The sequence below is a fragment of the Camelus dromedarius genome, chromosome 13, assembly GCF_036321535.1.
Source record: "Camelus dromedarius isolate mCamDro1 chromosome 13, mCamDro1.pat, whole genome shotgun sequence".
NCBI lineage: Eukaryota > Metazoa > Chordata > Mammalia > Artiodactyla > Camelidae > Camelus > Camelus dromedarius.
The window spans coordinates 10107046-10134210 of NC_087448.1; the positions used below are offsets into that span (position 1 = coordinate 10107046).

Here is a 27165-nt window from a genome sequence, read left to right on the forward strand (position 1 = left end):
GGTGGAGACAAGGTCATGAAGAAGACACAAGAATGACGCTCAGCCATCTGCAGCCCACTTATTAGTGGGTCCAGACTTGGGGCTCGAGAACATTCTCTATCGAGATTTGCCCTGAGTTTCTGCCATCCCAGCCCTGGGTAATAAACTCTGACATCAGCAGGGATGGGTCCAAGAGTTTGTCTCCTTTGTCAACTGAGCTGGATTTCCTAGTCATAAATGCTTCATTCAGAAGCCATAAAATTCAAGTCATCATATAGTTAGATAAATATAAGTCTAGAGAGAGCTAACTTGCTATCTCATGGTTAAACTTGGGAAGTAATTTATACAGATGTCATGTCAGATAAGATTCAGTCTGGAAGGTGACCAGCTTCATTAAGTACAACAGTAGAGAAAGGGGTCATCCCTAAGTTGAAGACATCTTTTGACCCTGCACTGAAACACATTCACATCAATTAAAAACTTCATTTGGTTTCTGTATAAAATTTTAGTTTTGATATAAAGTTACACATTAAAGTAGCAGTTTGGAAAAAAGATGGGTTTTTTAACATTGAGAAATGTTTATCACTATTTTTCAGTAAATGTTTTAATGTTTTCCATAGATCTTTTTGTACGTGAGTGTGGAGGGGAGGTAATCAGCTTTTACTTTTTTTTCATTTTTTTTTTAAATGGAGGTACTGGAGGTTAAACCCACAGCCTCGTGCATGCTAAGCAGGTGCTCTGCCGCTGAGCTATACCCTCCCCACTGGCATAGATCTTATTCTTTTTTTATTGAAATAAAATATTCATAACATGCAGTTTACCATTTTAACCATTTTTAAATGTACAGCTCAGTAGCACTAAGTACATTTGCATTGTGTACAACCATCACCATCATTTATCCACAGAATTTTTTCATCTCCCCAAACAGAAACTCTGTACCCATTAAACAGAAACTTCCTATTCCTTCTTTGGGAAAATTGTTTTGAAGTAACCTTGGCATTAAAACTCTATTTAAGACTTACTGTATGATTCAGCAATCCCACTTCTGGGCATACATCCGGAGGAAACTCTAATTTGAAAAGATACATGCACCTCAGTGTTCATAGCAGCACTATATACAATAGCCAAGACATGGAAGCAACCTAAATGTCCATCGACAGATGAGTGGATAAAGAAGTTGTGGTATATTTACATGATAGAATACTACTCAGCCATAAAAAAGAATAAAATAATGCCATTTGCAGCAACATGGATGGACCTAGAGATCGTCATTACAAGTGAAGTAAGCCAGAAAGAGAAAGAAAAACATGGTAATATGATATCACTCATGTGGAATCTTAAAAAAAAAAGAAAAGAAAGAAAAGGACACTGAACTCATCTACAAAACAGAAACAGACTCGCAGACATAGTAAACAATCTTATGGTTACCAGGAAAATGGGATGGGAAGGGATAAATTTGGGAGTTTGAGATTTGCAAATGTTAGCCACTATATATAAAAATAGATTTTTTTTTAAATTTCTGCTGTATAGCACAGGGAACTATGTTCAATATCTTATAATCTTCAATGAAAAAGAATATGAAAATATATGTATGTATATACATGACTGGGACATTGTGCTGTACACCAGAAATTGACACATTGTAACTGATGGTATTTCAATGATGAATGAATGACACATTCAACTGATGGTATTCAATCAAAAAAATTTTTTATTTCCATCAACAGGATCATTTGCACATTTTTGTACATGCACAGAGTGGAGTACTATGTAGCTACAAAAAGGAATTAATATCTCTGTTCTGTCAAGATACCATAAGTTAAAAGCACAAGATAAAGAAAAGTGGAATAATGTGCTAAATACAACTAAAACCCCTGGACGTTATACATGAAAAAAACAAACAAACGTAAGAAGACTCTGAACAGTAAAGTGAAGAAAGAAGACCAGCTAGGGACCTTGGGACCCAAAGAACAATACAGTGGGTAAGTTCCCCGGCTTTCTTTGCCTCATATATCCCATATTTGGAGGTGAAGAAGCCAGCAACATGGAAATAACTACAAGGAAAGACCCCCCCCCCAAAATCAATACCACTTCGCACCCATTATTATAGCTATTATCAAAAAAAGTTTTGGTAAGGATGTGAAGAAATTGGAACCCTTGTGCATTGTTGGTAAGAATGTAAAATTGTGCAGCTCTTGTGGAAGATGATATGGTAGTTCCTCAAAAATTAAACGTAGATTTACCACTGGATCTAGCAGTTCTATTTTGGGGGGATATGCCCAAAAGAGTTGAAAGTAGAGACTTGAACAGATATTTGTACACCGATGATCACAGCAGCATAATTCACAATAGCCAAATGATGGAAGCAACCCAAGTGTCCACTGATGGATGGATTAACAAAATGTGGTATACACGTACAATAACATTTATTTAGCCTTTAAAGGAAGGAAATTCTGACACCTGCTACAACATGGATGAACCTTGAGGATGTGCTCAATGAAACGAGCCAGTCACAAAAAAATAAATCCTGTGTGGTTTCACTTATATAAGTTCCTAGAGCAGTCAAATTTATAGAGACAGAAAGTAGAATGGTGGTTGCCAGGGCCTGGAAGGAGTGAGGGAGGAATGGGAAATGGAGAGTTAGTGTTTAACTGGTCCAGAGTTTCAGTTGGGCACAGTGAAAATGCTGTGGGGCTGGTGCAATAATGTGATGTGATGACTGTGCAATAATGTGAATAGAATTAATGCCACAGAACATACACTTTAACATGGTAACTTTTTGTTTGTTTGGTTGGTTTTTTGTTGGTTTTCGTATTTTTTTTATTGAAGTATAATCAGTTTACAATGTTGTGTCAGTTTCTGGAGTACAGCACAATGCTTCAGTCATACATAAAATGGTAACTTTTATGTTACCATATTTAACCACAGTTTAAAAAAATCAAGGAACAGAAGCTGTTTTCTAGCCAAAGGAAAGTAAAAAAGGCAGCATAGCAAGACAGGAAAAACTGGGGCAGTAATGGCTGTACTCAAGCCAACACCACAGAAGAACCTGCGGCCCCACCCACACCCACAGCAGCAGCGGCCAGGTGGGGAGCTAGACCCCCACCCTCTCAAGGCTGGAGCAGGGCTCCCACACACCTGCCAATGTGGTGTCAGGAAAGGACTGAAGAGGGCAGGACTTCCATCCATGCTGACCTAGCAAGAGTCCTGCCCATGGTGGCCACTGGGGATCCTGGACTTGACAACTAAAACATGACCCATAAAAGAACAAATTGGCACATTGAATTTAAAAAGTAAAAGTTAAGACTTCAGCTGTGAGAAGACCCTGTTATGAGAATGAAAATACAAGCTACAGACCAGGAGAAAATACTTGCAAACCAATATATCCAACAAAGCAGTAGTATCTAGAATATATAAAGAACACTCAAAACTCAACAGTGAAAAAAAAAATCGATCCAATTAGAACATGGGCAAAGACTTGGGGAAATGTGTTGCTGGAGAGGATAGTGACACCACCACATGCTGGTGACAATATGGAGAAACCGAGTCACTGGTAAATTGCTGGTGGGAAATTTAATTGGTGCAGACGTTCTGCAAAAAAACAGTTTGGAGTTTCCTGAAGAAGCCGAGTAAGTGATGACCACGGGACCCAGGGATTGTGCTCCTAGGCATTCATCCCAGAGACATGAGAGCCTACACTTAGCCACACAACAGCCCGTGCACACATGTTCACAGCAGCTTTACATGTAATAGCTCAAAACTGGAAATCTCCTAGAAGCTCTTCAACAGAGTGCTGCCTCCGGGCCATATGTGCTACTCAGCAACAGACAGGCAGGAACCACAGGTGCACGCGACACCTATGACTCCACAGACCATGCTGGGTGGAAAGAGCCCATCCCAAAAGGTGACTTACTGTACGATTCCATTCATATAGCGTTCCTGAAGTGACAAAGTTATACAAACAGAGAGCAGACGAGTGGTTGCCAAGGATGAAAAAGGGGGTGGGTCAGAAGAACGTGGGGGCTGTGAGAGGCAGCCCGAGGGATCCCCGAGGCTGCATGCTGCCTGTCGGGTCCTGGCTCCTGTCCAGCCATGTGCTCTTACTGTGGGGAGGGTCTCTGTTGCCTTTCATGGGGTTGTCTGAGCCAAGACCGCAGCTGGGCATCAGGCAGAGTGCATGTGGCACTCCAGCTCCACACTCAAAGTGACCCAACTCTGCTTGGAGTTGGGGACACAAATGCTGCCAAGTGTTTCAGTGAAGTGTGTGCTGCTTTCAGCAAGCTGGTCTCACAAGATTAGAAAATTAACAAAGTTGCCCTTCCCTGAATCAGTCTGTGGTCTTCTCCCTCTTAGCTGTATGCATGTCCCCATTCTCCTTGTCACCATTTCCTTGTGACAAGTCTGGAGAGGTTCCCCATGAACACAGGCAGAATTTGGATGCAGGTTTGTCATTCATTCTCTTGGTGTTGGTTTAGTTTACGACCAGATCAGTGCGATCTGACCAAGCAAGTTTCTGGGTCATGCTGGCCTTGGGACAGCCTGAGAACTCGGCCGTGAGTCCTGTTGTCCAACCCACCATCCTCTTGGTCATCATTGCTGATCTTTTCCATTTCCTTCTTCACCAACTGATGGGATCAAGATTACATCTTTAGTACTTTAACACTTGCATTGCTTAGTATTCACAGGAAACAGCCTCTGTTCCTTGGAGTGGTAGGTCTCCTGAGTGGGAGACCATTCTTGATTATCCGGGCAGGCTGATGTAGTCAGTGGTCCTGATAGAAAGATGCAGGAGGGGTAAGAGTCAGAGAAGAAAGTGATGTAATGACTGAAGCAGAGATTGGATTGATGCACTTGCAAGATGCAGGAAGGGGCCATGAACCAAGGAACGTGGGCAGCTTTTCCAGGATGGAAAAGGCAAGGAAGTGACTTCTCTCCTGGAGACTCTGGGAGGAACCAGCCCTGCCAACACCTTGACTTTAGCCCAGTGAAACTGATTTCAAACTGCTGACTTCCAGAAGTCTGAGATAATAAATCTGTGTCGTTTTAAAGCATTAAGTTACGGTGATTTGTTACAGCAGCAGTGGGAAACTAGTACTTTAGCGCTATTACTTCAACTAGCGCTCACTAGGAACTAACCAGCAAATTGCATGTGCTCCACTTCCAGAGACCATGAAGTCCCTAAATCCATGTTCTCTTTCTGAGGTCTCTGTCTGCCCTCCATGTGGGGCCTTTTGGCATCAGAGGGACTGTGCCATTTGTCAGATAGCTCCATCTCCTCTGTCCAGGTATGTCACCCCAGAAGACAGAGATATCTGTTCTAGATATCTCCAGCACAGGCCTGAACAGCAGTGCAGCCCCCAGGGTTTGGACATAACCACCTCATTTTGGCAGAGACCATCCCCTTTGTCCTTCCCCGTGTCCACCTCCCCCTCACCACCACCTGGACCCCAGGGCACTTTGTAAATTTTTTTTCCTATTTGCAAAGATAACAGCTGCACCTTGCAGAAAATGCAGGCAGTACAGGAGTGTATAAAGAAAAGTGAAACCATGGTGGTTCACCAAATTGCTCTCCAAAAAAATAGCAAGAGGGCAAGGGCAAAGCTCATTATTCTGTCTCCTTTAAAACTTAGCATCATTCTAGGATTAGTGATGGTATTTGAAAGTTCTCTGACAAATACTCCAATTACAGTTCCCTTTGGACTATAGAATCTGCAGCTTGATGGTATTATTTGGATTTGAGCAACTAGAAAAAAGACAAGGGAATTAAGCTACCAGAGGTGAACTGTGTCTTAGTTCAGTCTACACTTACTAGCTGTTTGACACCCGGCAAGTTTCTTAACTTTCCTTTGCCTCGGTCTTGTCTGTAAAATGGGGGTGCTGATGGTTCCCAATACCTCGGTGGTCCTGAGGATTACCAGAGTTAAGCACTTACCACTGACAGGCTTATGGTAAGCTCTAAGTAAATGTTTTTTTTTTTTTTAATCAGGACTCAGCTAAAATGAGGAAAAAGAAAATTCAATATTAATTCTTGCTCAATAATGGTTTTGACCAGTGTTTTCCTGCACATGTTCTGTGGAACATTACTGATTCCAAAGGATGTGGGATGTTAATTGGTAATATGGGGAAATAAAATAAAAAGATGAGGGCTAGGGTTTACAGGTCTAGTAAAATAAAGTTAAGCAGATTATTCCTACGGTACTTCTAGAGCCTTTTTTATGGATTTTGCTCCCAAGATAGGTTTCTCCTAAGGAGTATTTCCCCAAATTCATTGATTGAGGCACTCAGGTTTTTTTTCTCAGTAGGGTGACCCAGGACCAATGTCCCACAGAAGGCACTCTGGGGACTGGTCCATTAGAGACCCGTCCTCTGTCCTGCTTTCTCTCCCTGTTCTGTGTGGACTAGTGGCGCTGATACACTGTCAAGACTGCAGCTGGGAGCACAGGTGCAGGGGTCCCCTCCTCCACCTGGGCAGACGCACACTGACTGAGAGGGGAGGGTCACCCCGCCCCAGACTGGCCCAGCCTGTGTATGTATGAGGCCAGCGTCGTCCAGCAGGTGTCTGGGGGGCTTGTCATGCAGCACAGACATTGAGCAAGAGTCTTGGCATCAATGTCTGTAGCTTGCTCCCTCCTTGTCCACACACGACTTGAGCAAGCTTATTGTTAAGTCTCTGTCCCTCCCTCTACAAGTCAGGGATAAGGCCCTACCATCTCCTACCATGCATTAAAGGGGGACCATGGAGGCTGAGGAGGAATGCCTTCCTCTTGTTCTGAACCACATGAACAATGGTTACAATAGTTCCTTAAAGTTGGTGTCAGAGTTTGCTGGAATGCAGACCCACTGGTCGAGATTTGGGTGGTGGCACCTACAGTTGTGCTGGAGGCGGTCACCTGTTTTATTGGTCAGGTTCTCCAGAGAAACAGAACCACTAAAAGTGGGCACGCATGTGTGTATGTGTGTATATGTATGTATGAAGAATTATTGTGAGGAATTGGCTCACATGATTATGGAAGCCAGTGAATCCCAAGGTCTGCAGAGTGAGTCAGAAGCAGGAGACCTGGGAAGGCCTCTGCTGTAGTTCTGGTCTGAAGGCCAGCAGGCTGAGACCCAGGAAGAGCTGATGCTTCATTTCGAGTCCAAAGGCAGGGTGGGGGACAGAGAAGCTGATGTCCTTGTTGGCAGGCTTTCGGGCAGGAAGTATGCTGTCTTACTTGGGGGAAGACCAACCTTTTGTACTGTTTGGGCCTTCAACTGATTTGGCGAGGCCCTCCCCATGAGGGAGGGCAACCTGCTTTCCTCAGACTACTGACTTGAATGTTAACCTCATCCAAAAACACCCTTGGAGAAACACCCAGAATAATGTTTAGCCAAATACCTGGACACCTGTGGCCCAGTCAACCTCACATAAAATCAACCCTCACACATAAGATCTATGCTTTGTAAAGGGAACCATAGGTGAAGAAATGAGGCTGAATTGCCAAACCTCAGACATTGGAGCTGTGTTGTCCCTGAATCAAGACCCAAACCCAGTTAGGTTGTTGAGGTCACCAGGCATGAGGGAAGCTGAGAAAGAACTTCTTTCTTTCTTTGGACACAAGACATTGACATGAGCTCTGCAAGGTGCTCAGGGGAGGAGGATGTGGCCCTCAGAGAGGAGGCCCAGGGACTGTCTGGGTGTGACTGACCCAGCAGCTCAGAGGTAGAACAGGCCTGGCATCTCCCAGCCAAAGTCAGCAATTTGGTTAAGTATCGGCCTTGGCCTCGCCTCACTGATTCTTTCTGGTGCCAGCACTTAACAGACACTGTGGTTCTTATTCCTCATAATGATCCTATTAGGTGGGAGTTGGTTTCACATGAAGAAATCAAACCTCAGGGAGATGGAGGAGATTGCCAAAGGTCATGTGGTCAGTAGTGGAGCTGGGGTTCTAGTTGAGATTTGTCTGACCCAGGAGGCGGGTCAGCTGCTGGCTCAAGAAGGGTGAGTGTGCCCTGAACAGCTTGGATGCCCTGGGCACCTTGTAATGGGGGTCTCTGTGGGAGCTATTGTCCAAACCAGGAGATGGAGAGCAAGCATTAGGGACTGCATGGTTCCCCTCAAAGTTCATGTTGAAGTCCTAACCCCAAGGACCTTAGAATTTGACCTTATTTGGAGACAAGATTTTTATATAAATAATCAAGGTAAAATGAGGTCATTAGGGTAGGCCCTAATTCAGTATGATGGGGTCCTTGTGAAAAGAGGAAATTTGGACCCAGACACGCACAGAGGGAAGTTGATGGGAAGACACAGAGGGAAGATAGCCGTCTACAGACCAGGGAGGGAGACCTAGAACAGATCCATCCCTCAAGACCTTCAGAAAGAACAACCCTGCTGATACTTTGATGTTGGACTTCCAGCTTCCAGGACTATGAGACAACAGATTTCTGTGGTTTAAGCTCCCTGGTCTGCAGAACCTGGTTATGGCAGCCTGAATGGACTAACCCAGCAAGACTCCCAGCTACGAGGGAGAGCAATGCAAAGGCTTCCCCTGTTGTGTGCAGAGACTCAGGACCCTCAGGGACAAAACAGTGTGAACCAAAGTGTCACCAAACCAGGATGGGAAGCAAGTCTTTGGAGGGACTAACCTTTGCTCTGAAATCAAGATTAGGAAATAATAATTCATTGTCACCACTGGCTTCGTGCATCTTGTTTGGCTGGTCCTTCATAAACAGCAATGTGGGCATGTCACTGGTCAACTACTTTCTGTCTTTCCAGACGGGGAGTGACAAGGAGTGGGCAGCAGTACGGCCCCTCCTGTCACCCTCCCTGATGAGAGGTTGTGGAGACCCATCATAATGTCCCACTGCTTAGCTTGGCACAGTGACAGAAGCACTGGCTGAGGAGTCTGAAAAATTGGGTTCTAGTTCAAGTGAACCCCATCAGCTTTGTCATCTGTGAATGAGAGAAATCCCTGTTCCTTGTGACCTCACAGAGGTTTTCTCTCAAATAAGATCACTTATTATTATTATGTCTCACCCACTCCCCAAAAAGACTGTAGGGAGTTTGCAATAAAGACATATTAAGTAAAATCATCCAAGCAGACATAAAATCATGGAAGGTAAGGAATGGAGGGAGGAAATGGTTGTATATTATACTATACTATGTAGACTAAGCCCAACATTTAGCCCTGAGCATCCTGGTGGCCAAGAAAAAAAGTGGAACACTATCCAAAGTAGTAAAAAAAAAAAAAAGTCTATAAAGTAAGATGTTGTTGTTTCATTTATTGTGCTCTTTTAAAGTGAAACGTGATATATATAATACTAAAAATAATCATTTTATTTCAATGGGCAGATTCCAAATATGAAGAACAGAATCCACCCAGGTTCTGAACACAGATTTCCTACATTTTTAGACATTTTATCCCCGTAATCTCTTCTCAGTCACAATCTCATGTTCTGGGAAAATCCCGTCAACTTTGTTCTTTCCGTGTCTCTTTACAAAAATAGAATCTAGACTTTTTTTCCTAATTGGGAAAGCAGTACATGCTCCTAGAAAATGTGTGAAATACTAAAAAACAGAAATGAGGATAAAAATATCCACAGCCCTCCCTGCCCCATCCCTTCCAGATAACTGCCGTCAGCATGTCAGCTCACTTCATTCAAGTGTCTTCTCTCTGTCTTTTGAATCTCCTAGTGCTTCTTGGCCCGTAGACTTTGGCCACCTCAGCCCAGGAATTTTTGGCTCTGGGTAAACATTGTGTAGGAGCACCTAGAATTACCAGCTCATCAACATCTCCTGGACTTGGAGCTCCTGTCCTTTCAAAGCCAGCTGAGCCTGTCCGGGTCTGTCCTCACCTCGTCCCACCCGGGGAGCCTTTAGGCAGCACATGTGATGAGGTATGGCTGTGTCATTGGGGCACCCAGTTCTACCAATTCCCGCCCCCAAATGGGCTCTGTTTTGTACATCGTAGGAGACCCCAGCCTAATGAAAAACCTAGTTCCAAGCCACTAGCAGTTCTCTTGCCGAGGATTCCTATCTTCTCAGTGAAAATTTACTTGGGAGTTTAGTGGGCTTTGAGAGGGTGTCCTTATCATCATCCCACTTTATTTTTAAAAAGCCTGTTGCAGCCACTATGGAGAATAGCATGGAGGTTCCTTAAAAAACTAAAAATAAAGTTACCCTATGATCCAGCAATCTCACTCCTGGGCATATATCTGGAGAAAATTCTAATTTGAAAAGATACATGTGCCCCAGTGTTCAGAGCAGCTCTATTTACAATAGCCAAGACATGGAAGCAACTTAAGTGTCTATTAACAGATGATAAAGGGAGGGGAAAAGGAACAAAAAAGGACATGAGATATGAAAACAAAGAGCAAAATGGCAGATGGAAATCCAGCCACATCAATAAACACAAATGGGAATTGACTAAATACTCAAATAAAAGGGCATATATTGTTAGATGGGATTAAAGAAGCAAGATCTTGCTGTATGTTGTCTACAAGAGACACATTTTAGATTAAAATCACAAATGAGTGAAAGGAAATGAATGAAAAAAATTATACCTTGGAAAATGGAAGCAAAATATAAGAAAGCTGGAGTGCCTGTATATATATCAGACAAAATAAATTTTACAGTGAGCAGCATTACTAGAAACAGAGGGATATTTCATGAGGATAAAAAAGATCAATACATTAGGAACGTGTAACAATTACAAATATATACACACCTAATCACAGAGTTCCAAAATATATGAAAGAAAAACTAACAAAATTGAGTAAGAAATAGGTAATTCAGCAATTATTACCAAAGATTTCAATATTCCACTCTCAGCCATTTATAGAAGAAGAATGAAAGTAAAGATCTAGAAGATTTGAACAAAACTATCAGACAGCTGGACTAATTGATATCTAGATACACTCCACCTAACAAACGCAGAATACCGATTCTTTTCAAGAACATGTGAAAACACAGCTACTAAAACTTGTGGGATGCAGCCAAATCATTTCCTAGAGAGGCATTCTTAGCTATGGATTTCTATATTAAGAAAAGGAAAGACATGGAAACTGTACTTTAACCTTCTATCTCAAGAAACTAGAAACAGAAGAGCAAACTGAATCCAACACAAGGAGAAGAAGGGAAATAATAAAGACTAGAGGGGAAAAAATGAAATAAAGAACAGGAAAACAATAGAGAAAAATCAAGAAATCAAAATTTGGTTCTTTGAAAAGAGCAACAAAATTTACAAATCTTTCTCTAGACTGACAGAGGGTGGGTGGTGGGGAGAAAGAGAAAATCAAATTAACAGAATTATAAGAAAATAATACAAACAGTTATATGCCAACTCATCAGTAACCTAAATTGATAATTGATAATCTAAATGAAAAAGACAAATTCCTAGAGAGATACAAACTACTGAACTGATTCAAAAAGAAATAGAAAGTCTGAATAGACTCATAACAAATAAAGAGATTAAATTAGTAATCAAAAACTTCCCCCAAAGAAAAGCCCAGGCCCCGATGACCTCATGGGTGAATTCTACCAAACATTTAAAGAGGAATTAATGCCAAATCTTTACAAAGTCTTTGAAAAAAATAGAAGAGGAGGAAACACTTCCCAACTCATTCCATGAGGCCAGTTTTTCCCTAATACCAAAACCAGATAAAGACATTATAAGAAATGGTCAATATCCCTTATAAATATAGAAGCAATTTCCCAACAAATACTAACAAACTGAATCTAGCAGCAAATAAAAAGGATTACGTGCATGACTAAGTGGGATTTATCCCAGAAACACAAGGTTTAATTTAACATACAAAAATCAACGTAAGACACCATATTAATAGAATAAAGGACAAAACCACATTATTTCAACAGACATAGAAAAAAAGCATTTGATGACATCCAACACCTTTTCATGTTAAAATCCCTCAACAGACTAGGATTGGAAGAGACTTCATCAACCTGATAAAGGCCACCTTTCTCCTAAGATCAGACACAAGCTAACGCTGTCTGCTCCAGTCCCTTCTATTCAACATTGATTCCAGCAAGGCCACCACTATGCATGTCGCCAGAGAGTTGAAAACACAAAACTTGCACACAAATATTCATAGCAGTATTATTCACAACAGCCAGAAAGTGAAACCAATAGTCCATCACCTGATAAAGGGTTAAGAAAATGTAGTATATCCATACAATGGGATATTATTCAGTTGTGAAAAAAGGAACAGAGGGTTGACACAGGCTACACCATGGAGGGGTCTTGAAAACATCCTGTTACGTGGCTCACTGTGAAGCAATGAAGAATAATGAGATAAGCTAGAGCACTGGGCAGGCACTTTATCAGCTCAGTAACAGGTAGAATTCCGGCAACGCTTCTCTTCCCAAAATGGGGCACCAGCCCGTGGGTTCCTGCTTGTGAGTGTTCACAGGAGGGCAATGGAGAGCAGGAAGACTGCTCAGGGGTCAGGTCCAAATGCTCTTGGCCAGTCATGGAGGTGATCATTCCACAAGTGGCATGTTGCCGTAATGAGTGATATTCAAATTCTATCCTGAATGTCCGAATGTCCTGAAAGCCAGGCTTGTCAGTGTGGAGGAAAGGGGGTGGAAATGGAAGACAGGAGAGGTGACTGGACATCTGCCCTCCTGGATATGAGTTGGAAGTAGCATTATGAGCTCATGGTGTAGGAAGTATTTTATAGATGTGTATTTCCTAACTCTTCCACTAAAACCAGTGACCAACCCAGAGCAGTGAGCATCCTTAGTGTCCAGACTGTTGTTTGCAAATTTCTAACCAAAAAGGTCCCAGGGATCCTGGGAGAATGGTCTGATTCCATGTCTGAGCCAGGAAATAGACAAGTTGGGAACATCTCATAATACGAAATAGCAAGGAAGTTATCCAAGACTTTGAGGGTCATGACAACAGGGCTCATAATCAGCCTGAGGAGGCGCCCACTGGCCAAGGTGGGACAATCAGGAGGAATGATAAACTGCAACGTGCCATCAAATATGTGTAAATCCATGCATTCATAATGGCACTAAAAAGAAAAAAGTGAATTGGTCACATAGGAGGATGCTCATAAACTAAGTTATGGTTTTGAAAACTGGTAATTAAAGGAAAAGAGTTAAGTATTCAGCCCGCTTTCCCTATACGAACTGTGCTGAGGACTAACCAAATGGTGGACGAGGGCAAGTTTTCCTTATTAGAATTATTCCAGTTAGTCAATGAAGACAGAACGTCACTATTTTGCAGCCTCTAATCAGTGAATGGAATTGAGTATCGTAACAGCCCCACAAGACATTCTCTGACTTGGGGATGGAAGAATACACTGCAACCTATGAGACAGCTGTGCAAAAAACAAAACTCCAAATCTACATCTGATCAAGCCTCTAGATCCAAATACCGACTGACAGGCAATGCAAAGGACAGAAGAACACAGGAATGGACACTATACAGATAAGTCTGCAAAATCCAATGGGAAACCCTGCTGGAGCACAAGTCATCTGCCCAAAGTCATATTGCTGGTAAGTGGCTGAGCTGGAGTTTGAACACACAGACCTCAGTGATTCCAGAGCCCCCTCGAAAGTCAGTAGCTTTTACCAGATCCTCCCCAGCCCTGGGAGAGTGAAAACAGAGCAATGTTTATAAAGCCACATTTCATTACACATACCTCATTTTTCATATATCTCATGTCCTTATTTGTTCCTCTTTCCCTCCCTTACTGCTTTCTTTTGTGTTAAACAAATATTTTATAGCATACCACTGTAATTCCTCTGTTGATTTTTAACTACATATGTTAAGGTATTTTCTAAGAGTTTGCTCTAGGAATTACAATAAGCACTATCTGCTTCAGATTAATACTGATGTAATACCAGTAAAATATAGCAACTTTGCTCAAATATAGTTCTATTTCCTCCCGTATTTTTGCAATACGTTATTAGAAATGTATATTGACACTATATAATTGTCATATATATTACATCTGTATATGTTGTAAACCCAACAATATAATGTTATAGTTACCGATTTACATAATATTGCATTTTTTAAAGAAATTAAGAGTAGAAAATTAAAGAAATCTACTTATATAGTGTTTTATATTTACCCTTAAATGTACTATTTCCAGCACTCGTAATTTTTTCAAGTTAGTATCTGGTGTCATTTCCTTTTAGCCTGAAGGACTTTGTTTAGTGTTTCTTATAAGGCAGATTTGATAGCAATGAACTGCCTCAGTCTTTGTTTACCTGGAGATTTTTTTATGCTTTTATTTTTGAAGAATAATTTTGCTAGTTACAGCCGTCTCAAATCTGCTGTTGAATCCACCTAGTGAATTTTTCATTTTGGCTATTGTTCTTTTCAATCACAGTATTTCCGCTTAGTTCCTTGTTAGTTTCAATTTCTTTGTTGTTATTTTCCTGTTTGTTAGGTCACTATCAACGTATTTTCCTTTAGTTCTCTAAAGATGGTTTCCTTAATCCTTTGGACACAATTAGAAAAGCTGCAAAGAATTTTTTTCTATGAAATCCAGTTTCTGGGCCCATTTAGAGTCAGTTTTTATTGATTGTGTTCTCTGGAGGATAGGGGTGAGACTTTACTGTTACTTCACCTGTCTCAAACTTTTTTGTTGGAAATTGGACATTTTAGACACTATATTGTTGCAAATCTGAATCCTAGTTTTTATCTTGAGTCCCATATGTCATTTCTATTTTTCTGGAATTGTCCATTTCATATGTTTTTAAAAATTTATCGCCACATAAGTAATCAGAATACCCAGAATTTCTTTCTGAATATTAAAATTTTAAAAAATTTAAGAATACACATTCTTCAAGTTTAAAATAGTGTTTTATTATTTTTTAAAAGGTGCTTTTTTAAAGGAGATTATAAGGCAGTTTATGATACATCTATACAATGAAAAAATTCAACACCATCAAAAAAATGAATAGGAAACCTTTGTTTCTTATTTCTGATTTGGAAAGCTATCTAAGATAAACTTTTAAGTTTAAAAAACCAAGGTGCAGAGTGGTGTATATAGTCTGCTCCCATTTCTATATGTATAAATACATATACATAATGTATACCTATATATGAACCTAAATTATCTCTGGAAGACAGTTTGGCTGTTCTGAAGAGAAGCAGGTAGCTGGGGATGGGATGGGAGGAAGACTTTGTACTCTCTTTTATACTATTTTGAATTCTAATGTTTAAAAAGAAATTTTAGAAAATGGCTTCTAAATATTAAAATAATGAACATTTAATAAGTTCTCATAACAGGTGGGCATTTATTAACTCATTGAGTTCTTACATTAATGCTAAGACCAGAGTACTATTTGAAGCCCCATTTTACACATGAGGGAACTGAGATGCAGAGACCCCCACAAGCTGGGTGTCCAAGATGCCAAAGTCAGTGAGTGATGAACGTGGTTTCTGGGCTCAGGTTCTTAAGACCCCGTATGACATGTGTGGCTCCTCCTACCACTTCCTCTTCTTCGCGTGTCACCTGAACACACAAAAGTCACCCGTTAGTGTACACAGCCTGTCCCACAAGACTGCAAGTTATACCAGAGGAAGGGCTTCTCATTTTTAATATGACTCATATAATAGATGCTCAGTAAATATTCTGAGCAAAAGAATTAATCCTCCTTAGTGTAATTTTTTATGCACTGGGAGTAAAAATCTTTGTTTTCTCAGGTCCCCCTGAAAAAGACAGAAAAGAAGTTTCTGAAGGTTAGAGACGTTAACGGGCAACTTAAGAGTCAGAAGGTTTAAGACAAAATATTCGGAAGCCTTGCGCTTCCGTCTCTGAGCCCACAGCCCTCTCAGGGTGTGTTGTGGGAAACGGAGCTTGTGGACACGCAGTTCGTGCTCAGGACATCCAGGTGTGCAGGGCACGTGTGATGCATTGCACACTGCCCAGTCCCTCCTCTTGTCCGGGCTATAGCTCAGGGGCTTCTCACCAGCCTCTATCCACCCCCTTCCCCATGTCTGCCCCCATCTCCTTCCTGTGCTCCCTGCCTCAGTTAAGTCCAAAAGTTTCACTAGAATTATCTAGTGAAACACAGTGAGCCATCACTCACTGACTCTAAGACACACATTTTCCCATTTAAACATCTCTGAAATTAGATGCCTCCTGGAGCCAGTGATAAGAAGGCCTTCAGTCATCCTTTCATCATAGTTGTTTTCTTTCTTAGTGATCCAGGCAGCTTCTTGCAGTAGCTGGGAACATAGATTTGGTGAAATCGGGGAGGAAGGGACGACAGGCAGAGGTTTAGTCCCTCCAAGAACTGGTGCTCAACTCAGTTTCGATTCTACACTTGGGTTTTGGATATTCCAGAGTCACTCAGTGAAAAATAATAGTTAAAAACCTACGTAGCCTTAGTTAGACACCACACGTGGGACGTAGACTCCACCCCCCACTCCCCACCCCGCCTCCACAACAGCCCGGACAGATCAATGTTCCTGTTTATAGAGAGAGATGAAACTGAGGGTTAGAGAGATCAGGTGACGAGGCCTTGCTTCTGTGCTCCCTGTCCAGCCAAATGTGCAGTCTGTCTGCCTTCTCCCTCTTATTTAAAAACATCTTCCTGGGGCTGAAAGGTATGCCTGGATCCCTCCTCAAGTCCTCCCACCTGCGGCCTCCCTCCCTCAGCCTGACAGGCACATCGCTACAGCAAACAGTGCCTAGTTACCAGCTGTCCTGGGGTTACCAGCATCAGAGCCAACTCTGAGGACACACACAGCCGCAGCTGTGTGCTTTGTTATAGAATACAGTGTGGGCTGCATCTTCGGTGGAAATGGAAGTGGCGGGTTGGGGCAGGATCAGGTGTCAGGATGAGAGGGATGAGAAGAAGCAGGCAGCAGGCAGCAGAGTCATACCTGGCTGCAGAGGGATTCTCACCCAGGGAGTGGGCATCCGCTGTGCCCTGTGGCTGTTGGCCACTTACCTATATAACGTGCTGTACAGGCAGGTGCCATCCGTAGGTGCCCATGGCAGTCTTGGAAACAGATTCTCTAAGATGGTGGTGACATTACATATTCTCCTTGCATTGATGAGATTTTTTTTTTCATGTTCAGTACATCTTAACTTTCATACACTGCTGGGAAAAGTATTTCTGGAAGGCAATTCAGCCACGTGTATAAAGAGGGCCTAAAACTGTTTCCATAGTCTTTAACCAAGAAATTCCAATTTCTAGGAATTTATACTAGAGAACTCATTGGCGAGACACAAATATACCTGTACTAGAGTGTTTACTGCCGTGTTGTTAAAATAGCCCCAAACAAGAAACCAACCTAAAGGCCCAAATAAAAGAAAATAAATTAACCATGGTAACTTTACAGTCAAATACTTGCAGCCATTAAAAATTCACTTTAAGACTATGTGGTGACATGGAAAAATGTCCATGACATAAGGTTGGGTGAAGAGGTTATAAAACAATATGTATGATATGATCCAGTGTTGCTAAGTTCATTAATTTATGTGTGTATAAAAAGTCTGTAAAGAAGTACAGTAAAATATGAACACCAGTTATCTCTAGATTTTTTTCCTATGTACTTTTTCAGAATTCTCCAAAACACTTCATAGTGAAAATGTATTGTTTCTACATTCAGAGAGGCGAAAAGCTATCTAAAACAGAAACGTCCTCTTGATTTTGCTAACACGGGAGTAACCTGCCCACTTACACACAAAATAAGCAACAAAACTGAGATCCCAAATCTGGTCTGTCTGACTTCAGAGCTTGGGAGAGTTCCAGTGTGTTTCTAGCAGTGATGTTAGGAAAGATTGGGACTGGGAGACTATAAAGAACTTGAACTGAACCATTGACCCTTAAGCACTTTTTATACTTCATGAGAGCAAATAAAACCAGAGTTGGCTTTACGGGCATGTAACCTGTGCAGTCCCCCAAGGCCAAAGCTTAGAAGGGCCCTGTACTTTGTTTAATGCTCTGTTGTCGCTGCTGTCTAGAAATTCTCAGTGATTTTATCTTTGCATTTGTGTTTTGTAAGTGAGGCCCAGTGGGACACTGGGAGCATGAGCATAAGCAGTGGAGATGTACCCACCCTCATCGCCCGCCTCCATTCCTTGCTGACATGTATGTGCCCGCGGACCTATTGTGTTGACGATGGCCCATGAACACCTGTGACCCTTGGACCCACGATGCGTGGGAGTTCAGAGAGACCCAGAGTGGGTACAAGGTAAGGAACCTTGCCTGTGAAAGTAAGCAGGGCAGGCGCTGGCAGCCCCAGGGGCCACACTCTCTATTCCAACCAGAACTTGTTCCCCGTGCGGAAAGAAGGCAGTGCATTCCGAGAAACACAACCAGGGGACTCTGTCACACCCTTTCTTATGCTTGTGTTAATCCCGTGTGTTAGGCAATAATTTATATGGAAAACAATGACATGGGAAGAAGAAGAAAGATAGGGAAACACATAGTTCCTTTTCCTTTCTGACCTCCTTACTCATCAGGACACCAAAGGGTGGAGTGTTGGTAGAATGAGGAGGTGGCCAGAAATGAAAAAGAAACAATTGAGTTAATTTCATGCAGTGTTTCTACTGGTCTGGTAGAAACACCAGAACATAACACATAAGCATATATGAAATTTGAAATATGAATTATGTAATTTTGAGGATTTTACATGTGAATTAAATGCATCTATATTTGCATTTTAAACTGGTATCACATAATATAAAAATGGTAAAATTCATGCTAGTAATTTTTTCTTTATTTAAAATGGTGTTAAATAGCAAATAGTATGACATATCTAGAGGGAAAAAATGCTGAATGTTTCAGTACCTTTTGTCCTGCTTTTTGAACAAAGGGTCCTGCATTTTCACTTTGTGCCAAGTCCAATTCCACAAAATATGTAGCTGTAGCTGTCCCTGAATGAAACACACACACACACACACACACACACAAATGTGTAAACAATGAGCTTTAGACAAAGGACTGTCCAGTTTACCAGTACATTTACACTGTAAATATTTGGAGATTTGGAAATTTCAGTAACATTTCCAACTTCAAAGAAATACCAGGCCCCAGTTCTCATCAGTTCTGCTCAATTCCACAGTCACACAACAGTGCGCCTAGGATGGTTTTTCCTTGTCACTGACTGACTTTGAGACCAAGTCCACCATCCCAAGTGTGGCAACCCCAGACATGTTTCACTGAGGTGACATCTCAGTTGCTGTACATTCTACCAATGTCCTTGCCCAGGAGAGGCAAAGGTCTTGGAGGCTGACCAGCAGAAGGAAAAAAATACATCAGTAGGTGAGGTAGGTTGACTAATGGCCTCCCTAAATTAGGTCCTAATCCCTGGAGCTTGAGGATGTTAGTTATACAGAAACAGGCTCTTTGTGGATGTAAGTTAAGATCAGCCTGGTTTCCTGAGGTAAGTCCTAAATGCAGTCACACGTATCCTTGTAAAAGGGAGGCAACGGGAGATTTGAGGAAACAGGGAAGAGAAGGCAATGTGAAGACAGAGGCAGAGGTCGGAGTGATGCGGCCACAAGCCAGGAAACACGGGAGGCCACCAGAGTTAGAAGAGGAACGAAAGGTTTCTCCCTTGGAGCCCCAGGAGTGCAGACCCTGCTGCACTTTGATTTCAGACCTCTGGTCTCCATATCTGTGGGAGAATGATTGCTGTTGTTTAAACCACCAAATTTGTGGTAATTAACTTACTCCTTCAAACACACACACACACACACCCCAAAACCAAAACCAAACCTTGCATACATAGAACCACATATATAGAAGAGTTAAAGGAAGAAGATTGAAAAACCCAATGAACAAGTCTTGTCTCCTCTCCTGTCCCCAAAGTCCACGTAGCAGAACATGGGAGTCAAAATATGGGTTTAAGTAGTCGTGCTGTTCTTGATAGCTTGTCATCACAAAGAAAAGCTTCAAATGAGTCACTGGAGCACATTGGTATTTTGGAAGGACATAGTTTTTATTAAGAACACGTTTTTATAAATGTATATTGGAAATAATTTTGAGACTGTGGGACTTCCATGATCATTAGAAAGAAATATGTATAGTGAACCTTGGAGCAAAATAATGCTATCGTGTTACTCATTTACAACCTTGCTTCTGCTAAACTTGCTCTCTTCAGTGCACGCAGTTTTCTCCCTGCCTGGTACATGGATTTGTGCCTCAGGGAAGCTGATTCACCCTGCAACGGGGAGCGCTCTGTACTCTTGTTAAGTTTGTGCTGTTCACCCTGTGTTTTCTTTTTCTCAAGAAATAAAGTTACACAATATAGTCTGTTCAGAGATTAGAGAACAGTACTGAGTAGAGAAGGTCTTTATAGATTCTTGAATTTAATATGAATAAGAGATTTTACATCGTTAGAAACTGAAAATATAAAGGAAACAGAAAAACCTGCGCTCTTAAGATAATCTGATATGTAAAAATTACATTATTGGTGTTTAGAATGCTATGCTTGCCAATTAGATTCCTCCTCCATTCCCCCCACTGCCCCTTTCCTCTTGTAGCTGATCTAAAATTTATATGTATATACAGAAGGCTTAGGATAGCCAAAACAATCTTGAAAATGAAGCACATAATTGGACGATTTACACTACCAGATTTCAAAACTTACTGCAAAGCTACTATGTAATCAAGGGAGTGTGGTATTAGCTTAAGAACAGAGATAGAGGTCAATGGAACAGAAGAGAAAGTTCAGAAATAACCCCTTATATTTATGATCAATTGATTTTGGACAGTTTCCACGGCAATTCAGTAGGGACAAGAATGATCTTTTCAGCGGTTGGGACAATTGGATATCCATATGCAGAAAATAAACTTTGACCTTTACCTCACACCAGACGCTAAAATTAACTCAAAATGGATTATTTGACCTTCATGGAAGAACTGTATAAAACTTACAGAAGAAAAAATAATAGCAAGTTTTGGTGATCTTGGAAAAGGAAAAGGCTAAGAATATGTCTGAATAGCTCAGGATAGCTATGACAACAGAAGCACAATCTGTAAAAAAAAAATCTGATAAACTGACTTCATCAAAACTCAAAACTTTTACATTTCAAAAGACACCATTAAGAGAATTAAAAGACAAACAATGGACTTGGGAGAAATAACTGCAGGTCATATTTCTAATAAAGGACTTATATTCAGAATATATGAAGAACTCTTACAACAGTAATAACAAGACCAACATTCAATTTTTAAATGGGCAAAAGATTTGAATAGACATTTCCTCAAAAGAGATATACAAATGGCTATTAAGTACATGCTCGATATTACTAGTCATTAGGAAAATGCAAGTTAAAACTCCACCCACACACCCTTAAAGTGAAACCTGCCTGTCACCCCCTTCACCAGTGATGTGTTGGCAAATATTAACAATTGACTCTCAGTCGGGAACACAGCCTTGTCCAGTAACATTTGCCAGGTGTTTCCTTGGTGTAAATACTCCCACCATGGCTGATATCTAGCCACCCATGTGTGGTCTGAAGGTGGCATCGGGGAAAGATGTTTACAGTTGGCTCCTGAATCAGGGTGAGCTGCAGGGCACCAGTGCTCCCAACACACCAGAACTGCCACCACCAGCCTCGCTGTTCAGAGGAAGGGCCAACTGGTCTACCTGCCCAACCACGGGGAAACCATGTCAGCTGCCTAGAAAATTCTACACATTCCTTCATGCTTTAAAGGGACAAATAAAGAAGGCTCACCAAACATAGGAGAAATCCAGCAACTTAAAAGAGACGGGCCCTGGATGAATGAACAAGACCTGGAGGAGAGCTGAGATGACTTAGGGTCAAGAAGGGGATTTTCTGTTCCAAAATTTCAATTTGGATCCTCAGAGAGATTCAAGGAGATATTCCATCTTAAATTAAGAAAGAGCTCTTAGAAATTAAAAATGTTTTTCACGAAATTAAAATTCAAGTCATGAAAAAATTTTTGAATCTCCTATAATGCTGAGACAATGTGACATAAAAGAAAAGAGAAAGAAACAGCTTTTGAGAAAAGAAGAACCAAGGAAATTATTTAAGACCTGACAGAAGAAAATTTCCCAGAGCTCAAGATGCCTCCCAATTACAAAGACTTAGGAAAATGAATGATTGAAAAAAAACCCCACATCTATCTACATTCCCATGAGAACAGTGAAAATAAAATTAACTAATTGCTTATGAGCAAATCAGACATCAAAAGTATATGTTTATTCACAGTAAATTCCCAAGACTCCATTATCTATATTATTTTAAATTTGTAGTAATTCACTAAAGCAGGTGATTAGATAAATGCATGTCATTAGACAAATTCTGTGGTTTGTGTAATTAAACATGAAGTGAATAAATGGGACATTTGTGTCTGTATTTCTTCTATCAGATGATAAATACATTGTAATATTATTGGCACAGAAATCAATACTGCATAAGGCATAACCATTTTTATGTCTGGCAATTTGAGATCATTTCTGAAAGCAACTACTAATGAAGTTTTTTTTAAATTAAAAAATAAGAGCAGTAAAGAGAGTGCACTGGAAATTACAAGGATCTCTGTGTCCCTTTTATTTTGATGTATGTCCCAGGGATTTCATATTAATTAATTGGAAATTTTTCCAAAATACATTTTTCTAACTTTTTGAAGCAGTGACATTCCAGATAATGAAAAGCTTCCAGCATCTACTGCTGATCTAGGTGGATAATGTTTACAATTCCTTGTATCACTGTCATGCGAAACTCTTTGTAGTTTCTTGGTGCCTAAGAAGGTCAACTGTATTTGAGAATGACAAATACAGTCTTTAATTATGTTTGCTGGTCTCTCAACATAATGGAGGTGAAGAATTATTTGATAGCTTTTATTTCTTACCTCCCTCAAAAGTGATACAATTTTTAATATCAGAAATGGTTTTTTGGTTGGTTTTATTCTTAACTTGAAGTAAAACAGTGGTGTGCCCCTTGGGTGATGACAGAGCTTAAACTGTTCAGTACCTCCTAAGATGGGGACCCCCTGTTTTCTCTCTTTGCTGGTCCACCTGAGAGTACCAGGTTTGGGTCATGCATCCTTGTTTTCCGCAGCTCTGCTCACATCCCTATTTCCCATAACTTTTGGTTCAGTGGCTGGTAAACCAGGCCGTGTTGTGTGGGTGAAAGAGGAACCACAACTCAGGGGCACCTCGGCTGCTTCACCCACTTTCGTGTGTAGGGTGTGGCCCATGTGATCGAAGTTCCTAAATACTGGGAAGAGACTCATGCATCTGACAATTTCTTCTCGTCTCTCAGTTTCATAACTAGACTTTATTTTGTTTAAATAAGTGACTCCCCCCTACCTTCTGTTAATATGCAGATAGTCTAAGAAAAAATAACACTTTAAGGCTTGTTTGGCATTTACTTCATCGTGAGTTATCAGACTCCTTCCTGAGAGTAGATTTTGATGGAGGGAGAGAATGTGAAGACTTTGACAAGTAAGGAACAGGAGGCATTTGTGGATGGAAAACAACTCAGAAAGCTCAGGCTATTCACAGGGAATCAACATTTCATAGATGATCCTAAAATAGATGTTTTGTTCAAAGTATAATGATCTGTCCATTCTTTATCCTTCATCTGTAAATTGGGACACTGCCTTCTCCATCCCCATGACCTCTTCTCCCCACAGCTTCCACCTCCCCGAACCCCCGCCCCAGTAAAGACATAACCCAGCAGTAACTCTGCTAACACCAATGACACACTCTCAGTACACTTTGGGGAACTCTAAAGAAAATAGGTTGAAGAAATATTTCAAGTGCTTCCACTAATACTAAAATATAGTAAACATGTTAATATTTATATGTAAATACATAAACATATGTAAAGATATGTTAAAATATTAAAAATAAGTAGCATCACTTCACATCCACCAGGATGACTCTAATCGAAAAGACATAATAAGTTTTCGTGACAATGTGGAGAAATTGATACACTGCTGATAGGAATGGAAAATGGTGCAGCTGTTTTGGAAAAGTTTGGCATTTCCTCAAATGATTATATATAGAGTTACTACATGACCAAGCAATTCCACTCTGAGGTATATACAAAAAGGAAAGAAAAAGAAATGGAAGGAAGGAAGGAAGGAAAGAAAGAAAAAGAAAAACATGTTCACACAAAAACTTGTACACAAATGTTCACAGCAGCATTATTCATAATTGCAAAAAAGTGGAAAGAATCCAAATGTGCATCAGATGATGAATGGATAAACAAATTGTGGTTTATCCATACGATGGAATATTATTCAGCCTTTAAAAAGGAAGAGAGTTCTGACACATGCTACAGTGTGAATGAACTTTGTAAACATTATGCTAAATGAACCAAGTCAGGCACAAAGGACATATTGTGTGATTCCAACTGTAAGAAATGTCCAGATTAAACAAATTGATAGAAATGGAAGGCGAGTAGTGGTCACCTAGGACTGTGGGAGGAGGGGGACTGCTAATGGATCTGGAGGTTCTATTCAGGATGTTAGAAATCTTCTAAAATTGATGGCGATGATGGCTGCCCAACTTTGTCAATATATTAAAAACTATTGAATTGTACACTTTAAATGGATGAATTATATGGTATGTGAATTATATCTCAATAAAGCTGTTACAGAGAGAGAGTAATATGACCTCCTGGGACAGAATCTCTCCATACACCATGTTGAAGAATTTGGAAAATTTAATTCCTTCTGGATCCCAGCCTCACCCCACCATCGCCCCTCCAGTACCCCCAAGATTCCAGAGAATCCTGTTAATCCAGGTGGTATTTAACTCCTACCTTCAAAAACTTAGACTGCTGATATTATGACCTTCATCTTGCAAGGTTTTTCTTTAAAAAAAAAAAAATTCTTGGGGGGTAGGTGCCAAGATGGCAGAGTAGAGAGACTCACAGCTCGCCCTTTCCCACAAATACACCAAGAGTTACATCTACAAACCCACTGAATCGCACAGCACACCTACTGAACTCTGGCAGAGTGTCTCTCACTTCAAAATACAGTAGGATTCTCACAAAATCTGATAAACAAGTTCATAATGTATAGCACAGGGAACTATATTCAATATCTTGTAATAACTTACGGTGAAAAAGAATATGAAAATGAATATATATATGTTCATGTATGACTGAAGCATTATGCTGTACACCAGAAACTGACACATTGTAAACTGACTATACTTCAATAAAAATGTATCTTAAAAAATTCTTAGAGTGGGTACATCTTATGAACTATTTACATATACACACACATCTATACTCACACACATGTATTTTTTAACATGGTAAGAAATTGATTCACCTCATTGTAAGAGTGAGCACTTTGGTTACATAACAAATATTTGTTGAGCACTTACTAAGTGCCAGACATCGTACTTGTAGCTAGGGACACAAGAGAAAACAAGAAAACATGAGTATTTGTGATAATGATTCAGATCACAAGTAATTACCTTCTGGCAGTGATAAGAATCTGTCCCTCTCAGTAAACCTAATACCATAATCGGCTTCTACTTTGGAACCTTTGTGAAGAAAATTAACCTCTTTGTAGAGGGGCAAATCTTCCATCTGATAAGAGAAAAAAATGAGACCCAGCAAGGGAAGGTGACTCACCCAAGGTCACACAGGGTAACACCATTGGACCAACAACCCTCTCAAATCCACCATCAGGCTGTTGAATCCACATGAATGTATGGCTCCCTGACCCACAGAAGAGGCTCATAAAACATTCTGTTGTTGTCATTGGCTTTTCTTTCTAATTAATATCAGGAACAGCCTGAGTCCACTAGGACTTGCCAAAAGCTCGTGTTTCCCCAGCTCCTCCCCGCTCTCTCCAGGCTGTGCACTCACAACCAAGACCCCACACCCTGAATTGTGGGCCCATCAATCCCGTGTTTTAAGAAAGAGTTTGATCAGATATAAATACATCTGGCTAAAGCCATTTAGGGACTTTCTAAAGGGAGGCACTTTGAAGAAGTGACCTTGACACAGCATAAATCTGTGTGCCATCTAATGTGCGGGGCCCCTCATAGACCCTGCTTGGTTCTTCTCCAATGCCTTTTTTTGAAGTTGTACCTGATTTTATTACAATTTTCATTCAAATCCAATGGGGAATGGAATGATCCTACTTTTGTTTCTTGGCCAGGAATCGCTTGATCCTGAAAGTCTTGTGAGAAAACACCAGAAGAAGCAAATTCAACCTTGGGGAAGAGAGAAGATGGTAAGTTTTATGTTACATATATTTTATCATGATTTTAAGAAAAGACAATAGAAATGTGCCTTCATTTCCCTTTTTAATATTCCTTTCAGTGTTAGCAGAGCACAAAACCCCTCCTCAAGTCAGACAAGGAAACAGAAAAATGATATGAAGCTCATTGCTGTATTGTTATTTTTGTTTTTGTTATTCTTAAAGAAAAGAAGTGTAGAATCCTCTAGAAATGCTTTCCACCCTCACCCTCCAGGTAAAGCCGCAGGTACACGCATGAGCACACATAAAACCGACCAACCCCCCACCTGCTTTTCTCCCCTGCACAGAAGTAGCACATTCCTACCACAGTGCTTTCCAAAGCCAGATTCTGAGCAGCAGCATCAACCTCACCTTAGAACTTGTTAGAAATGCAAATTCTCGGGACCCACCCTGACCTACTGAGTCAGCAAATCCCGGTGAGGCCGCGACCCTGAATTTCGTATGTCCAACAGTTGGCTCAGTGATGCACGTTCACGCCGGAGCGTGCCCGGCCCAGGCCCCCGCTGTCACCCAAGCTGTGCCTCTGGCCGTCCTCCGAGGGCCAGGGCGGGATAGCTGAGTCCAGGTGCGGCTGCCACGGACAGGTGCCCCCCTGCTGAAGCTTCAAGGGGCGCTGACCTCTGCCCCCTGCTGTTCCACCAACTCCAAGGGTGGAGCCCGGCCGCCCCGCCTGCACACCTCCAGCTGCACAGGTGGCAGGGCAGGGCCTGGAAACCGAGTCATAGGAAGCAACACCTTAGTAAGAAGTCTTCCCATCTGAACTTAATCGCCAGTTGCAGGGAGCTCTCGGAGCAGCCACCATGGGTAGGCGCGCGGGGCCGGGCTAGGGTCACGGGAGCAGAGGGGAGCCGGGCGTAAAGGCGGTGCGGTCAGAGGGCGCTGCAGAGGGGGCGCCGCGGGGGCCGGGCCGGCCTGCCACACGGGTCCCCGCGGTCGCCGGCGGCTCGTGAACCTGGGCGCGGAGCGTGGGGGCTGGGGGGGATGCACGGGCTGGCACCGCGGGCTGG

The 27165-nt window shown here is 41.5% G+C and overlaps 1 protein-coding gene and 1 pseudogene across 1 annotated transcript in view; one reads left to right on the top strand and one right to left on the bottom strand.

Annotated features, from left to right (window-relative positions):
• Positions 1 to 25937: 25937 nt before the first annotated feature.
• On the bottom strand, positions 25938 to 26394 carry LOC116157129 (large ribosomal subunit protein eL39-like; annotated as a pseudogene).
• A 488-nt stretch (positions 26395 to 26882) lies between these two features.
• SLC15A1 (solute carrier family 15 member 1) overlaps positions 26883 to 27165 on the top strand; it is a 43576-nt gene continuing 43293 nt past the window's right edge. The window contains exon 1 of the mRNA XM_010980239.3: positions 26883 to 26962. Coding sequence (XP_010978541.1) covers positions 26959 to 26962 — 4 coding nt within the window. The 5' untranslated portion in view covers positions 26883 to 26958. The remainder of the gene's footprint in view (positions 26963 to 27165) is intronic.